The sequence below is a fragment of the Sphaeramia orbicularis genome, chromosome 14, assembly GCF_902148855.1.
Source record: "Sphaeramia orbicularis chromosome 14, fSphaOr1.1, whole genome shotgun sequence".
Lineage (NCBI taxonomy): Eukaryota > Metazoa > Chordata > Actinopteri > Kurtiformes > Apogonidae > Sphaeramia > Sphaeramia orbicularis.
In genome coordinates, this window is record NC_043970.1 from 1,699,742 (window position 1) to 1,716,016 (window position 16,275).

At 39.1% G+C, this 16,275-nt stretch overlaps 1 protein-coding gene across 1 annotated transcript in view; it reads right to left on the bottom strand.

Annotated features, from left to right (window-relative positions):
- LOC115433295 (angiomotin-like) overlaps nucleotides 1-16,275 on the bottom strand; it is a 45,273-nt gene that overhangs the window by 10,021 nt on the left and 18,977 nt on the right. The window contains 4 exon segments of the mRNA XM_030154620.1: nucleotides 2,537-2,665; nucleotides 6,674-6,870; nucleotides 10,420-10,569; nucleotides 14,899-15,044. Of these exon segments, the coding sequence (XP_030010480.1) occupies nucleotides 2,537-2,665; nucleotides 6,674-6,870; nucleotides 10,420-10,569; nucleotides 14,899-15,044 (622 nt within the window).

Sequence of the window (16,275 nt, forward strand, 5' to 3'; positions counted from 1 at the left end):
CCTTTCCTCTAGCCGTCCTACCACATGCCTGTTGGACCCTATTCCATCCAACCTCTTACAGTCTGTAGCCCCTACTATCACAGCACCAATCACACATGTGATTAATGCTTCACTGACTTCAGGAACATTTCCTACAGTATTTAAACAAGCGCAGGTAACACCACTACTCAAAAAACCTTCCCTCACCCCCACTCAAGTGGAGAATTATCGACCAGTCTCACTCCTCCCATACCTTTCTAAGATCATCAAAAGGGCTGTTTTCAAACAGGTCACAGAATTCCTCTCCCAAAATAACCTCCTTGACATCAACCAATCTGGCTTCAAAATCGGCCACTCCACTGAAACGGCTCTGTTGTCTGTGACAGAAGCCTTGAAAGAGGCTAGAGCAGCAGCCAAGTCTTCAGTACTCATTCTACTGGACTTATCAGCAGCATCTGACACTGTCAATCATGATATCCTGTTATCCATACTCTGGAACATGGGCATCACAGGCCACGCACACTCCTGGTTTCAGTCTTACCTCACTGGTCGGTCCTTCAGTGTGTCCTGGCTAGGGCACACATCAGCAGTTCACCGCCTCACCACAGGGGTCCCCCAAGGCTCTGTGTTGGGCCCCCTCCTTTTTGCCATATACACCACCTCACTCGGTCAGATCATCCACTCACACGGCTTCTCATATCATTGCTATGCTGATGATACCAGCTCTATCTGTCATTCCCACCTGATGACTCCACAGTCTCAGTGCGGATCTCAGATTGTCTCTCTGACATATCTGCATGGATGAAAGCCCATCACCTTCAGCTGAACCTGTCCAAAACTGAACTGCTGGTCTTCCCAGCTAAGCCAACCATACAGCAGGACATCTCCATCACTATTGACTCCATACCTCTGGCTCCTACCAGTGTAGTACGTAACTTGGGAGTCATGATTGATAATCAGTTGACCTTCACGGATCACGTTGCCTCTGTCACCCGATCATGCCGTTTCACTCTGTTCAACCTAAGAAAGATCAGGCCATACCTAACCCAACAGGCCACCCAGCTCCTGGTGCAGACTATGGTTATCTCCCGTCTTGACTACTGCAATGCTCTTCTAACGGGCCTCCCAGCTTGTGTTGTCAAACCACTACAGATGGTCCAGAATGCAGCAGCGCGTCTGGTCTTCAATCAGCCTAAAAGGGCACATGTCACCCCCTTACTCATTGAGTTACACTGGCTACCCATAGCTGCCCGCATCAAATTCAAATCTTTAATCCTAGCCTACAAAATTCTCCGTGGGTCTGCTCCTGTCTACTTAGGTGCACTAATAAAAGCTTATGTCGCCCCACGACCACTCCGCTCGTCTGGGGAACGTAGTCTGGTGGTCCCCAGACCTTGTACAAGACAATCCAGGCTCTTTTCATGGGTCGTTCCACGTTGGTGGAACGCTCTACCAAGTGCTACAAGAACAGAGTCATCCCTGCCTATCTTCAAGAAGCTCCTGAAGACCCAGCTCTTCCGAGAGCACCTCCTGTCCTAGCACTTTCAAACATTCCATTTTAAATATTCTAATAAGGTTTTTCCCAGGACAACCACAGATTCTTTCACGATTATCTCTGGACCTGCTGCGGTGGTCCGGCCTCTTCCCTGCCCTCATCATCACCATTCACTTATCCTCAACCGCCTCCATGTGTCTCCCCCTACTCCCCCCTTCTCCCCCTCTCCCCCAGTCCCTATCTCTATCGCTCTCTCTTTTTCCCCTTCTCTACTCTCTCTCTTTAACCCCAACTGGTCAAGGCAGACGTCCATCCTCCAGGAGTCTGGGTCTGCTCCAGGTTTCTGCTGTTAAAGGGAAGTTTTTCCTCGCCACTGTCACCAGTCACAAGTGTTTGCTCCTGGAGGATTCTGTTGGGTTTCTGTAAATTGACTTAGAGTCTGGTTTTGACCAACTCTATATATAAAATGTCAAGAGATAACTTTCTTGTGATCTGGCGCTATATAAATAAAATTTGATTGATTGAGTGATTTAATTGGTTTTCCCCTGTAAGTCGCTTTGGAAAAAAGCGTCTGCCAAATGCGTAAACATAAACATAAACATTTGTGCAGATTTCTGGCGTAATTCAGTTCTTCAAGGAAATAATCATTTAAAAAAGAAACAAAACCACTAAAAACTTGCCTTTTTAACAGTATCGAGATATATCGTGAAATATTGTATTGTGATCCTATTATTGTGATTTGTATCGTATCCCAGATTCTTGCCGATACACAGCCCTACAAATTTGACATATACTGTATGAAAGGGTCAAATATTACAAATATAAAAGGAGAATGAAAAAGTGCACATGTAACAGTGTAAAGAGTACAGATGGAACAGGGTTGTACATCACATGAAAGCTAAGAAAAACAAACTCATTTCCTGGGGGCTTTTCTTGATGTCATCTCTGATGCTAGTGCTGACCCCCACCTCTCTTTTCTCATTTTGATGCAAACCCCCCCCCCCCCAGATGCATAAGCACATGACCCAGGTGCTGAAAGGCTGCACATCTGAGGCCTCGTACCTGCTCTCCATGTCCAGACAGCGCCGGTTGGCCATGAGAATCTCCTCCTCCTCCTTCTGGATTCGTGCCTCCACAGACGTGTCGTAGCTGCTGCTGGGGGAGTGGTTTATCGCCACCGCTGAAGTGTCCCTGCAACACAGGAAGCACAGGGGTTAAAAAAAAAAGAACAAAAACAGGAAGCACAGGTGTCAGCGAGGGATGGAACCATATGAACATTTCAGATCATGGTTATTGTGACCAAAATTATCACAGTTATCATTATTATCACAGTATTGTTGAAATTGTGCTTAAAATGTTCAAAAAGTACTAATACACACACTGAAATAATTTAACCAAGTTGTATTTTGAAAACAAACAAAAAAAAAACCAAACAAATACAATAATTGGCTCAATGTCCCTTCTGTTGCAGAAACATTCAAATATTAACCCTTAGTGGTCTGAGCCTATTTTGTCTGTTTTTCAGTCCTTTTGATTTTGCCTTTATGTACTATATAAACAAATGTTTACTGTACCCATGTTTGGGATCTGTTTTTCAGCACAACTTCATTTATATCATCTGCCTATTATTATTATTATTTTTTTTTTTTACTTTAACCTACTATATCAACATAAAAGGACAGAAAACACAAAAAAATATATAAAATCTGATTTGAAAAATGTATATAATTTATTGCATAAATAACACAAAGATGCTTAACGAACCTTTTCCGATTCCAAATATTAGGTATTTAAAATTAAAATTGAAATAAATTAAAACTATACTCAGGTATTTGACATAAAAACAGATCTCTACATACAGTTTTTCCCCTAAAAGTGCGGTAATCAAACACAGTTATCATGATAATTAGAATTTAAACGGTAATACTAACCGTCTGCAATTTCACCGCAGTTTATCATTATACCGGTAATCGTTCCATCCCTAGTGTCAGGACAATAGAAGTCAGAAGAATTCATTTCAGTCCATTTTTTTCCTTTAGGTTGATGTGAAAAACAGCAGAAACCACCACAGACTGTGACTCCAAGTAGCATCAGCTGTAGTTTCTTTAGTGGCCACTAGGTGGTAGCACTTAACCACCTCAATCATTCTCAACCCAGAGGGCACTTGATTAAACTAGAAGCACTCGGAGAGTGCAGACCTCCGCCAGGGCTGATCAGTGGCCCCCCCCCCCGTGGGCCCCCCCCACCCCCGATCACCACCAAAATTTAATCATTTCTTCCTTATCCCATTTCCAACAAACCCTGAAAATTTCATCCAAATCTGTCCATAACTTTTTGAGTTATGTTGCACACTAACGGACAGACAAACAAACAAACAAACCCTGGCAAAAACATAACCTCCTTGGCGGAGGTAAAAATACAATTCCACAAAACAGCCAAATAGGTTTACAAACTAAAGTCATGTAGAAGCACCAGGCTGAAAATGAATATGAGTCATCTGAAACCACACAGAACCAGTGGAGGGCACATCAAAACTACTTTACTACTAAATTATATGTAGGCTTATATAAAAAACATAAGAGCTAAATATCATGTATAAGCCAGGGCTGTCGAAGTCATTTAGTTCAGGGGCCACAGCCAGTATGATCTGAAGGGGGCTGGACCAGCGAAATAATAACAGAATAATATAAAAATAATGACACATCTGAAATTTTCTATTGGTTTTAGTGTGAAAAAAGTAAAATTACACAATGAACATGTTTACATCTACAAAAGATCCTTTAAAAAAACTGTAAATAACATGAACCATGAAAAAAATTAAATTTATTAAGAAAAATATGTTCAATTTTAACAATATTCTGACTCCGTTTATCATTTACACATGTTCATTATAACGGACCGATCACGGTGGATCTAAAATACACATTAAAATGACACTTCTATTAATACATTTCAGGTTATTTGTAATTTTTGTGAAAAGATAGTTTGTAAATGTAAACATTTTCATGTAATTTAGCCTTCTTTTTTTTTTTTTTTTTTACACAAAACAAACAGAAGCAGTTGGAGTTGTCATTATTTATACTTATTATGGTTGTATTTAACTGGTCCGACCCACCTGAGATCAGTTTGGGCTGAATGTGGAACCTGAACTAAAATGATTTTTAATTTCTTAAGTGTAATTTTTGCATTTCACAAATTCATCCTGTGGGCCACACTGGACCCTTTGGCGGGCCGGTTTTGGCCCATGGGCCGGATGTTTCCTATAGTATGTATCCTACAACTAGTAAATAAAACCTGAACCTACACGAACATTTTCAGATAAACCCAAATATTAATATTGTTTGAATTGTTTAGTTAATAATTTGTTGCTAGTGTAAGTTAAATGAAAGATGAAAATACAGTTGGCGGCTTACCGTAACACAGGCTAAAATGGCTAAATGTAACGTGTAAGTTACATACAAGAAGAAATGAAGCTGAATGCTGAAAAAAAATAAAAAAAAAAAAAAATTCCTGACTTTTTTCCAAACTGCTGTTTTTTCCCCAGACCTTGAATTTATGTACTTTTATACTTGTGTTCCTTCTTTTTTGGTTGAGACTGTACCTGTTGTGTGTGATAGAAAAGTTCAGAAATGTATGAATGAATAAATAACTCACAGTAAATTATGTTTCACTGACAGAAACGCTTTCAAAATATATGAAAATCACAAAAGTGCATGAAACTGCAAGTGCATGAATATCACACAAACAAGTTTGACTACAATCATTCCAGTACCGACTGGTTAGTGAAATCAGATGAAGTTTTTTATACGTTTCCTCGTGTATTTCTAATCCACATTTGAAATATGAAAATTCTTTTTCCCTAATTTCCAGATGTCTTGGTAAAAAATTCCAACCAGTCTTTAAATTTGGGTTTTCTTTATTCCATCTACCCACTCTGAGTTCTGGGGGGGGGGGGGGGGGGGGGGTCTCAGTTATTTTTGAGACATATCACTCCAAAAATGTTCACACGAGGGTGAAAAATGCGTTCTCTGCGTCTGGTTTCATCATTTCTTTGTCTCCTATCCACTTCCATGTGGATAATTACACATCCATTCCATTTGCTCCTCCTTTTCAGACGTGCTAAATATAGACGCAGTTTCTTTCAGCAAAATTGCTCTGTGGTTTGATAAATCACTTTGCATGTGTTAAATTAATAAATTTACATTTTCTCCTCCCAGCACATGCACAACTGTGTGTAAACGCCCCGTATTTCAGATTCATTGTGCAAATGTACTAACTGGATCAGATGCACTATTTTGCACCTTTGAAAGACACAATCCTTAGTGTCACTGTTAGTAAATCAGTTTGTACATTTTTTTGCATGTGCAATGAGTTTGCACACGTTCTAATATCCTTAATAGATCTGGCCCATATTGTGCAGCTCTAATAGGAACCCTGTCTCATCCTACCAGATTATGTGCCTTTGAGCAAACTCTAAAATTAGCCTATGAAAGAAACTTTTGTCCATACTTAAAGACTTTTGCACAATATTCCAGACTTTTCAAAGTCTAGAAAACGCTGTTTTCTAGACTTTGTCAGACTTTCACGCCTGTGGTGGATTCCTTGTCACCATCATCTTGTATTAATAGTTTTTGTTTTACGGGTTTTTGTTCAGTTACAGTTACTGATTACATAAGACAGTTTAGTTTAAGTATTTTATTTAAACATTCTAACGTGGGTGCACACATATTAGTTCTGTTTGAATTATTTACTCACATTGTTCTTCAAAAAGACCAGACATAGGGGTGTGGGGGGGTGCACTGTTTGTTTCTTTGTGTTAATTAATTGTTTAAATTTTTGGTTTAAATCACAATGCGGTTAGAATTTTGTGTCTAGTTATGATTATTTGTTTTTTGTTATTTTGACAAAGTTAATGGTTTAGTTTAATTTCATAGTGTAGTGCGTCCCCCTTGTGTTCGATTTGGGTTAGTCCCCTTCTACTTCAGCCCACCTTGGTTCTTCGTCTGGTTGGGTCAGTTTTTGTTCTGTTGCAGTTTGGTTTAGTTGACCTCAGTTAGGCTCATCTTTGTTCATTTTGTTAATTGACATTTTTTGGAGCTTGCATTAGCATTTTTCTAACTTTACTAACTTATCATTTTTCCTAATTTTACCACCTCTGTCCTGGTCCTCATGTTTGGTCCTCTACAACGTCCTGCCTACCTCTGCGTGGCGACGGAGGCAGCGGCGTCCAGAGCGAACTGCCTCATCACGCTCTCCTCCAGGTACTTCTGCTCCCACTTGGTCATGTCGGCCTCCAGGGCCAGGATGCGCTCCTCCTTCTCCCTCAGGTGTTCCATCAGCGCCGTGGCGTTGTATTCTGACGGGATCGTCCCGCTGCTCTGGGAGCCGCCCTGACGCTGCACACAGACCAGTCCGCTTTATTCACATTCAGGTTCTTTATTTGTCATTTAAAGATTTCCATTGTAGATGTAACGGAAAAAGGAAATGACGATGCACTGGTCTTAATTAAAAAAAAACAGATAAAACACTTACAGACAGAAAAAAATAATATAAAAATATAGAAATATCCATAAATAAATAGTGCACACCAGTGCGTTGACCCATGTGGATCCACTGGTTATAGATGTGGTCGTTTTTATGCTGTTGTGTATTTGTGCATGTCGTACCACATTTGTCCAGCAGTCACCGCCAAAGCATTCTGGGCATGGCAATGTGATTGTAAGGATATTATATTCAAAATTACTAATATCTAACAAAATATTGGTCCTATTAACTTACCGTTTTCACTAGTCTGTTCACTGAGGAAAAATACATAAGTCTGACAAACTGCAGCAGTCAGCTGTGTACAGAGTTAGTGTGAACCCCTGGACTCTCACTCACACACACACACACACACACACACACACACACACACACACACACACACACACACACACACACACACACACACACACACACAGAGGCCACTTGGCCTTTATAATATAGCTCACAGGTGTCAAACATGCGGCCCGGGGGCCAAAACCAGCCCGCCAAAGGGTCCAATCTGGCCCATGAAACAAATTTACAAAGTGCAAGAATTCAAAAATTACCCTGAAGATATGAACAGTCAAGGGCATCAAACTCAAACATAACAGCATAATAACCTAGAAATAATGACTCCAAATGTTCTTCTTGGTTTAATGAGAGAAAAATAATATGACACTATGCCTTTAAATAATGGCAACACCAATTTTTTCTCTTTGATTTATTGCAAAGAGCATTAAATTTTGATATCCTTTAACAATAAAATGTCAATAACCTGAACAAATATGAACAACCTGGAATGTCTAAAGAAAAAATAAGTGCAATTCTAACAGTATTCTGCCTGTTTTGTGCCTTGGTAGATTTGATCTGTAATACACATGTAGAAATCATAAGTTCAGGCCTAATATTAATAAAATTGTACTTATTTTTCTTCAGACATTTCAGTTTTTTCCAGTTATTCACATCTTTTTTGTTTTGGATAGAAATAGTTTCATCATTTAATGTTATTTTTTGCACAAAAAATTTGGAGTAGTCATTATTCATTGGCTATTCTGCTATTATTTAACTGGTCCGGCCCACTGGAGATCATATTGGGCTGAATATGGCCCCTGATAGAAATAGAGTTTGACACCTCTGATACAGATGATAAAATGTGTGGAAAAAAAACCTAGTCCAATGTTAAAAGTATTGCATAACAAATGGCCCAAGTTTTCAGGTAGAGTCAATATGTCATGGTGTGGTCGAGATCCTCCGTTTATCTCTGACATTATGTGTGTTTATTTAACCCATTAAGAACCAAACATCCAAACCATTTACTGATCTAAATTGTTTAATACCTGTTAATCCATTAATCCTATCAATACATGTCAATAATTGGTGTAAAATACAGTTCTTCATCTTTTCATGGTTATCAGATATGACCATATTTGGACGTTCAGAGGCTCCGTAGTTACCGTGGAAACACTGTCATCTTCTACAACAGGGGTAGGTAACTCCAGACCTCCAGGGCCGGTATCCTGCATGTTTTAGATATTTCCCTTTTCCAGCCACACCTGGTTTGATTAATGATCAGCTCATCATCATGCTCTGCAGAAGCCTGAGAACCATGGAAGGGCTTCCAGGTGTGATGGACGAGGGAAACATCTAAAACATGCAAGATGGATCATGGAGTTGGATCAATGACAGTGGATGGACACACTGGGTTTATGTTCAGTTAATATCAGACTGGACTGAAAAAGACATGTTTTCTTCAGTTTTTTCTGTTTCTGATCGAATAACCCTCAACTTTAATCTGGGCTTTAATGAACGTCTGTATCAGGGCTGTCAAACTCATTTTAGTTCAGTTCCACATTCAGCTAAATTTGATCTGCAGTGGGCCCAACCAGTAAAATAATAACATAATAATATAGAAATAGTGTCAACTCCAAAATTTTCTCTATGTTTAAGAGCAAAAAAAGTAAATTTACATTATGAAAAGGTTTACCTCTAAAAAGTGTCCTTTCAGACAATGTGAATAACATGAACAAACTGAAAAAATCAGTGTAATTTTAACAATATTCTGCCTCAGTTTATCTGCCTCAGTTTACACATGTACATTATAACTTACAGATCACAGTGGATCTACAAATACACAGAACATTTAGAAACAGGTGGAATATGATTAATGTTAAAATTGCACTCACTTCTCTTAAAACATTTCAGGTTGTTCATATTTGTTCAGGTTATTCAGATATTTTTGCAATATTATACTTTGTTTTAGTGTAAATACAAGAAAACATGTACATTTACAAAAAGAAAAATTTAGAGTTGTGAATATTTATAGATTATTATGACCCACTTGACACTGAATTGTTCTGAATGTGGAACCTGAACTAAAAGGATCATTAATATCTTCAGTGTAATTTTTGCATTTCACAAATTCATCCCAGGGGCCGGACTAGCCCCTTTGGTGGCCCGGATTTGGCCCCTGGGCCGCATGTTTGACACCTGTGATCTATATGATCACAGTACATTAAATCTAGGAAAAAACCTCATTTTCACTAATAAATGCAAAATCCTGAGCATAATTTTAGAATAAATGGTGATAAATCGCTCAAGAAAAGTTAAATATAGAGGAAAATTCATTTGAGAAGTGCCACAAAAGGAGCACTGGGTCTGTATGGGTTAACAGTCTGACAGCAGTCGGCTCATTATTTGTTATTATTAATTACTTCAGTCATAAATATATTCAGACCGTTTTAGAACCTGGTAGACACTGGACGTCCGCAGGTGTAGCTGCTCAGACACAGACAGACCCTGTGGTGGGAATGATCTTATCGTTTCCACGTGTAGCAGCTCATCGCCGCCTTAAACCCAGCACAGTTATTTGTCGCTGTGAACACAGTTTTCAACCAAACATTTTCTAAAGATATAAAGTTTGCTATTTTAGGTGTAATCCCAGAACGTTTAGAGGGAAATAACCGAAAATACCTCTTGCAAATTTTACTGACGGCAGCCATTAAATGCATCACTATCAAGTGGTTTAAACCTGAACCTCCAACATAAAACATTTGGATTGAGAAAGTGAAGGAAATCTATCAGATGGAGCAGATTACATATGGACTTAGAATTCAGGGAGAGATGTTCACAAAGAGATGGAGTCCCATGATTAAGCTTTTAATGCAATAAGCATTCAGAAGTTTGTATACACGTGTGTTTTTTTTATTTTGTCATTCATGTTTCATTTGTGATTAATTGTAATCAATGTCTACTGCAGATATACTTTTTTTTCATGTTTGCCGTACGGGGATGTTTGATTAGATGTGTTAATGTATGTAAAATGTCTTGTATATTTGTATGAGCAAAACCAAATAAAAATTAAGTTTAAAAAAAAAAAAAAACAACACGGTGACGGTGTCGCTTGGTCACGGGTCGGTTGTTACCTGTTGCATGCGGAGCGACTCCAGCTCCCGCTCCAGTCGCGTTCGAAGTCGATGCTCCAGCTGTTCTCTCTTCTCGCAGGCGGCCTGAAGCTGAGCCAGAGCCTGCTGCATCCGCTCCACCTTCTCCACGTAGACCTGCTTCTTCTTCAGCTGCACACGAAAACACAGGATAACAGGAGTGAGACCACAGGACACATATACACACCCACCCCCTGGGCTGGACACCATGGAGCACTACATAAAAATAAATAAATAAATAAATAAATAAATAAATAAAAAACACTAAAAAACACCACAGAAAATGTCACTGGTTCTAAGCTGACCAAAGACATTTCAGTGGTTGGACTGAGATAATTCTTTCCCTCCAAAATTCAAATTGTAGATAAACGTTCTTCCAGGCTTTTGTCGTATTTGTTGGTCATGTAGTAGTAGTACTAGTAGTACTAGTAGTACTAGTAGTTTATTCGATCGTCAATCACTTCAAAAAACAAACCAAAAAAAAAAAAAACATTACTATTATTACCATTGTTCCATATTCAATGCGACCTAAATGGTTTAGGCTGAAGTTCAGACTTATTTTGCCGAACCCTTTTTACAATTAACACAGAGTTTACACATGAAAACAAACAAAAACTTTTCACTGTAATCATTGCTAATATCCAACAGAGGAGAATCCATATTTCATTAAATTCAGGTAAATCCTGTCCTTTTAAAACTACCAATATTGAGCCTAGTCTTTCAAACAGTATTTTCTTTAGTTAATCCTCAGCTCTATGTCTTTGAACAACAGTTCATTTGTACATCTGTTTAAAAGTTTGAATTGTTTTAGACTGTTTGAATGGATCTTTCAGGCCGTTTCACAGATTAACCCAGTGGTTTCCAACCTTTTTTGGTTCGTGACCCCATTTTAACATCAAAAATTTCTGGAGACCCCAGACATTCAAAACGGAGACATTTGTTTTTGCTAAAATTAATTTGTTTTTGATCATGTAATAGTTTGCTATACTATGTTGCAAACACAGGTTAATTTTAGACACATTTAGTCTATATAATGTATATTATCGTGGACAGAGGCAGTAAATCCAGGTGTAGATTACTGCACAAAGAAAGAATGTGATTTTCCTTGGTCAGGATCTGTCCAGTCAGTCCAGCTGTGATTTACAAGGAGGACAATTAATACTGAACAAACAAGAACTCAAACTATGAATTATGAAAGAGCTGCAGCATCTGAAACTGACCACACTGAACATTTGACAGATAAACAGAACCACAGTGCTTCAAATTCAGAGTTTTTCATGTCTTTTATGTATTGGGATTGTCTCTCTCAACTCACCATATATTTTTTATTAGTAAGTTTTTTTTGTTTTTTTATCAATTACGAGAAATTTCAGGCGACCCCATTTGAATTCCAGATGACCCCAAGTGGGGTCCCGACCCCAAGGTTGAAAAACACTGGATTGACCCCTCTAACAGAAATACATCTACTTGTATGTAAGTTCAATGACCTAGTGAGCTTCATGACTATTAAAGAGGGCCAAACCCACGAGCTAACATTCCATTACTGGTGTGAATATCCTAACAGTGACTTGAAGCAGGTAATGAGGAATCTGTGACAGATCCTGGTCCTCCAGCTTTTCTGCAGCTCAGATAACACAGGCTGGCTTTGTGTCCTCGGAGTACCTCCTGCATGTCTGAACTGCAGCCTTTAGACTCCACAGCTGCTGAATGGGCTGATTTAGTGCAGAGTGACTCTGTGCAAAAGTAGCAAAAAGAAGAAAACAGATTGCAGAGAAAAGAGGAGAAGAAAAGTGAGCTCAGAGAAGACAGGCAGAGGGCCAACGATCCCAGGGCTCTTTCAGGTTTTTTTTTTTTTTGCCAGAGCAACAAAAAAGCTCGCAGCTCTTTTGTTCCGACAACAAGCAGGCGTTGTGTGTCGGAGGCTGGCTCGGGCCCATTTCCTGTCATGTCCTGGACCTCTGATGGCCTTCTCCTCCCACTGGACTGTGGCCAAGCCAGCTGAGGGCCGGCCACCAGCAGCCGGGCAGCAGCAGGACAGAGGGTGAGGAAAGGAAAAGAAAAGAAAAAAGAAACCACCATGAAACTGACCACAGATCAGGCAGTTCCACCCCCAGCCTCCAGGGGGCGAGACCAGGTCCACGCTGACAGAAACCGAGCTGTCAGCAGGACTCTGAAGCAAGGTTAGAATAGTTCTGGATTTTTCATTATAGTTTAGTTTTATTTAGTTTTGACTTTTTTTTCTCTAATTCAGTTAGTTTTAGTTAGTTTTTAGAGCAGGTTTGCTAGTTTTTATTAGTTTTAATTTTTTTGTAAATGCTTTGTTTTATCCAATCCAACTTTATTTGTAAAGCACTTCAAAACACCTGCAGTGGACCAAAGTGCTGCGCAGAAGAATAATTAAAACCAAACTAGAAGAATAAAATACAGAATAGATTTAAAGACATAGAAACTGTACACAAAGGAAAAAGTGCGATATAGAAGAATAAATAAAACCCAAATAAAAGAATAAAATAAAAGAGATAAAAAGCCATACAATTAAAAACAACAAAATAAATAAATAAATAAATAAATAAAATAGATAAATAAGAACAATAAACCACTACCAAAAAAAAACAATAGAGTAATGATAGTACCTTCAGACATCTCACATGGTTTCAAAAGCCAAGGAGAAAAGATGGGTTTGAAGAAGGGATTTAAAAACAGACAGAGGAGGTGTGTCTGATATGGAGAGGCGGATGTAGTTTGGGTTTAGTATTAATTTTAGTTTTGTCATATCTTTTCTCTTCTTCTCTGTCGTCGTATTCAAATAAATCCCAGACAGGACTCTGCTGCCTTCTCCCAACTTTAGTCTCCATGTTTCCAGGTAGAGTGGGGACCAGAAGACGACTGGAAACCACAAGTGACGGACCGTGATGAGCTGTTTGGTGACACCAGCTAAAATTGCTTCAGGGAAATAAATCGATTTTGTATCAATCTGACGTTGACAAAGATGAAAACTAAGGGAATTTTATCCATAATTTTTATACGTTTTAGTTAGTTTTGTAAGCACACAATACAGTTTCAGTTAGTTATTGTCTTTTCTTTTAATTATAGTTTTTATTTATTTCAGTTAACGAAAATGTTTTCATCATTTCGTTAGTTTTCATTAACGATAATAACCTTGCTCTGAAGCCAAAACCAAGCAGCATAGCCATATTAATTTAAATTAATTCATATAAACTCAAAAAAGTAACTGATACAAATACATTATTATAAATATTAAATTCTTTAACTCACTGTTGTAGTGTGACCGCCTCCACCACCACAATGATACTAGCAAATTAGGCTACTGGTATTATTATTCAATATTTTTGCATTATTACAACAATTATTACTTTCCCCTCACTCCCCCCTCTCTCTTCTCACTTTCATTCACACACACCCCCCTTCCCCTTTTCCCTATCACCCCTAACCAAGCTATATTGCAGTGTTTTTCAACCTTGGGGTCGGGACCCCACTTGGGGTCGCCTGGAATTCAAATGGGGTCACCTGAAACTTCTAGTAATTGATAAAAAAAAAATAAAAAAAGAACAACTTACACATAAATTATATATGAGTTGAGAGAGACAATCACAATACATAAAAGATGAGTGTGAAACTGCAGCACTGTGGTTCTGTTTATCTGTCAAATGTTCACTGTGGTCAGTTTTAGATGCTGCAGCTCTTTCATAATTCATAGTAGGGCTACACGATTAATCGATTTTAAATCGAAATCGGATTTTTTAATTAGGACGATTTTTAAAAAAGGGAAATCGTAAAATCGATTTCATCTCTCTCGTGCCTGCGGGCCGTGCGCTTGCGGGCTCCCGTAGGCTCCTCCTCCTATCAGTGACAGCGGTCTGTCACAGAAGTCCGTGCAATGGCCGGACTTTAAATCTGTTCATGAGCCCGCAGTACTTACAGCAATGTAAGCCGTGGCTTCACGCACGGATCCCGCAACTGAAATAGAACTGCATGCGGATCACTCATCTTCCGTTGTCCCGGATCCGTACCGTACTGTCTTCTTCCGATCTGGGTCCGGGTCTCGGGGTCATCAGCCTCAGCAGAGGAGCCCACACAGCCCTGTGCCCACACACATGCACCAGCTCCAGGATAGAATACCTCCAGCGTGTCCTGGGTCAGTCTATTCCACGCACGGATCCCCCAGTTTAAATAGAACCGCATGTGGATCACTTATATTAACCTGGTTCACGCACGCACGACTGATGCCTGTCACTGACTTACATTGGTATCACTTCTGTTCCAGAAGTTGGTGATGTTAAAATGGGGTTTAACAGAGAAGTGGACTCTGGTTTGTGGTATTGCACTTGAACGTACCGTTGCCTGGCTTCAGTAAAAGACAAAGGTGGGTTAAAGACCAGAACTGGGCCAGACTTGGACCGGTCCCAGCTGAGTCCCAGTGGGCACCGTCTGGGCTCTTACCTCCTCCTCCAGCTTGACTACTTTGGCCTGGGCGTTGTTGAGCGCCTGGTCTCTGATCTCGATGTGCCTCCTCTGGTCCTCTGTGGTGGATCGAAGCGCGTTCAGCTCCATCTCCAGCTTCTCCTTCTCACGCAGCGTCTCTTTGTCTGCACACACGCAATGAAGGCAAATGTGAAAACTCACAAAACAGGCCTGATCTTCTACATGTTCCTGCATGAGAGCCTTTTACGTTTAGATGAAGTCTATTGTAAGGTTATTATTGTAAATGAAAACTAACGAAATGACGAAAACTAGAATTGTAAAAACATTTTCGTTAACTGAAATAAATAAAAACTATAATTAAAGGAAAAAAACGATAACTAACTGAAACTGTATTGTGTCCGTGACCTGCCGAGATGAAAAGAACCTTTGACCTTTTCAAGATGGCGGAGAGCAACGAGGGGTTCATGGCCAATGATAAACAATGTTTTTATTAACGCTCTGCTGCTGTTAGCGGATGATTTTGCACATTTATAGTAAACACAATTTGCCCCCCCCCCCCAAAAAAAAAGGCAAAAAACAAATGCTGTAGCAGATGAATTAACACATGCAAGACAGTTTTATCCAAGTAGCAGGTCATGACAACTAGGGCTGTATGAAAATATCGGTTCTGCAATATATCGCGATATTTCATTTCACAATACTGTATCGATATTAAAAAGTACTGTATGGATATTTTTGGGTATTTATTCAAGGGCAGATATTGTGGAGGTTCATTTTTGTTTTTCTTTTTTGTTTATATTTTATTTATTCTTATTTAACACTCTTTTATTAAATAATGTTAGTTCCTTTGTGGGGATTACACAAAAATACTGTTCTGATGTTAGTTCTGAACTAATAGAATATGGACATTTGAACAGGATCTGAAACTAATGTCTGTAAAACAGAATTTCAGTTTGAACACAGGAACATTTGGTGATATAACATTAGATCCTGTTGTGATCAAATAAAAATATGTTTAGTATTTGTGCAGATGTGTGGTGTAATTCAATTCTTTAAGGAAACAATCATTTAAAAAAGAAACAAACAAAAAATTGCATTTTTAACAGTGTCATGATATACTGTGATATATCGTATCGTGATTCTTGTATTGTGATTTGTATTGTATCACCAGATTCTTGCCAATACACAGCCCTAATGACAACTAAAGCACTTGAACACAACGCATTCGTACTTTCGAAGTCACTAGTGGAAAGGATCATCTTCCTGAGACGTGCACGTGAAGGCAGCATTAGACCCTGGAATGTCTGCTCATGCCCTGGAATCCAGTGGAAGTTACACATAAGCCTGGACTTACATAATATGGAAATGAACCCTGTGGATAGATCATGTGAAAGT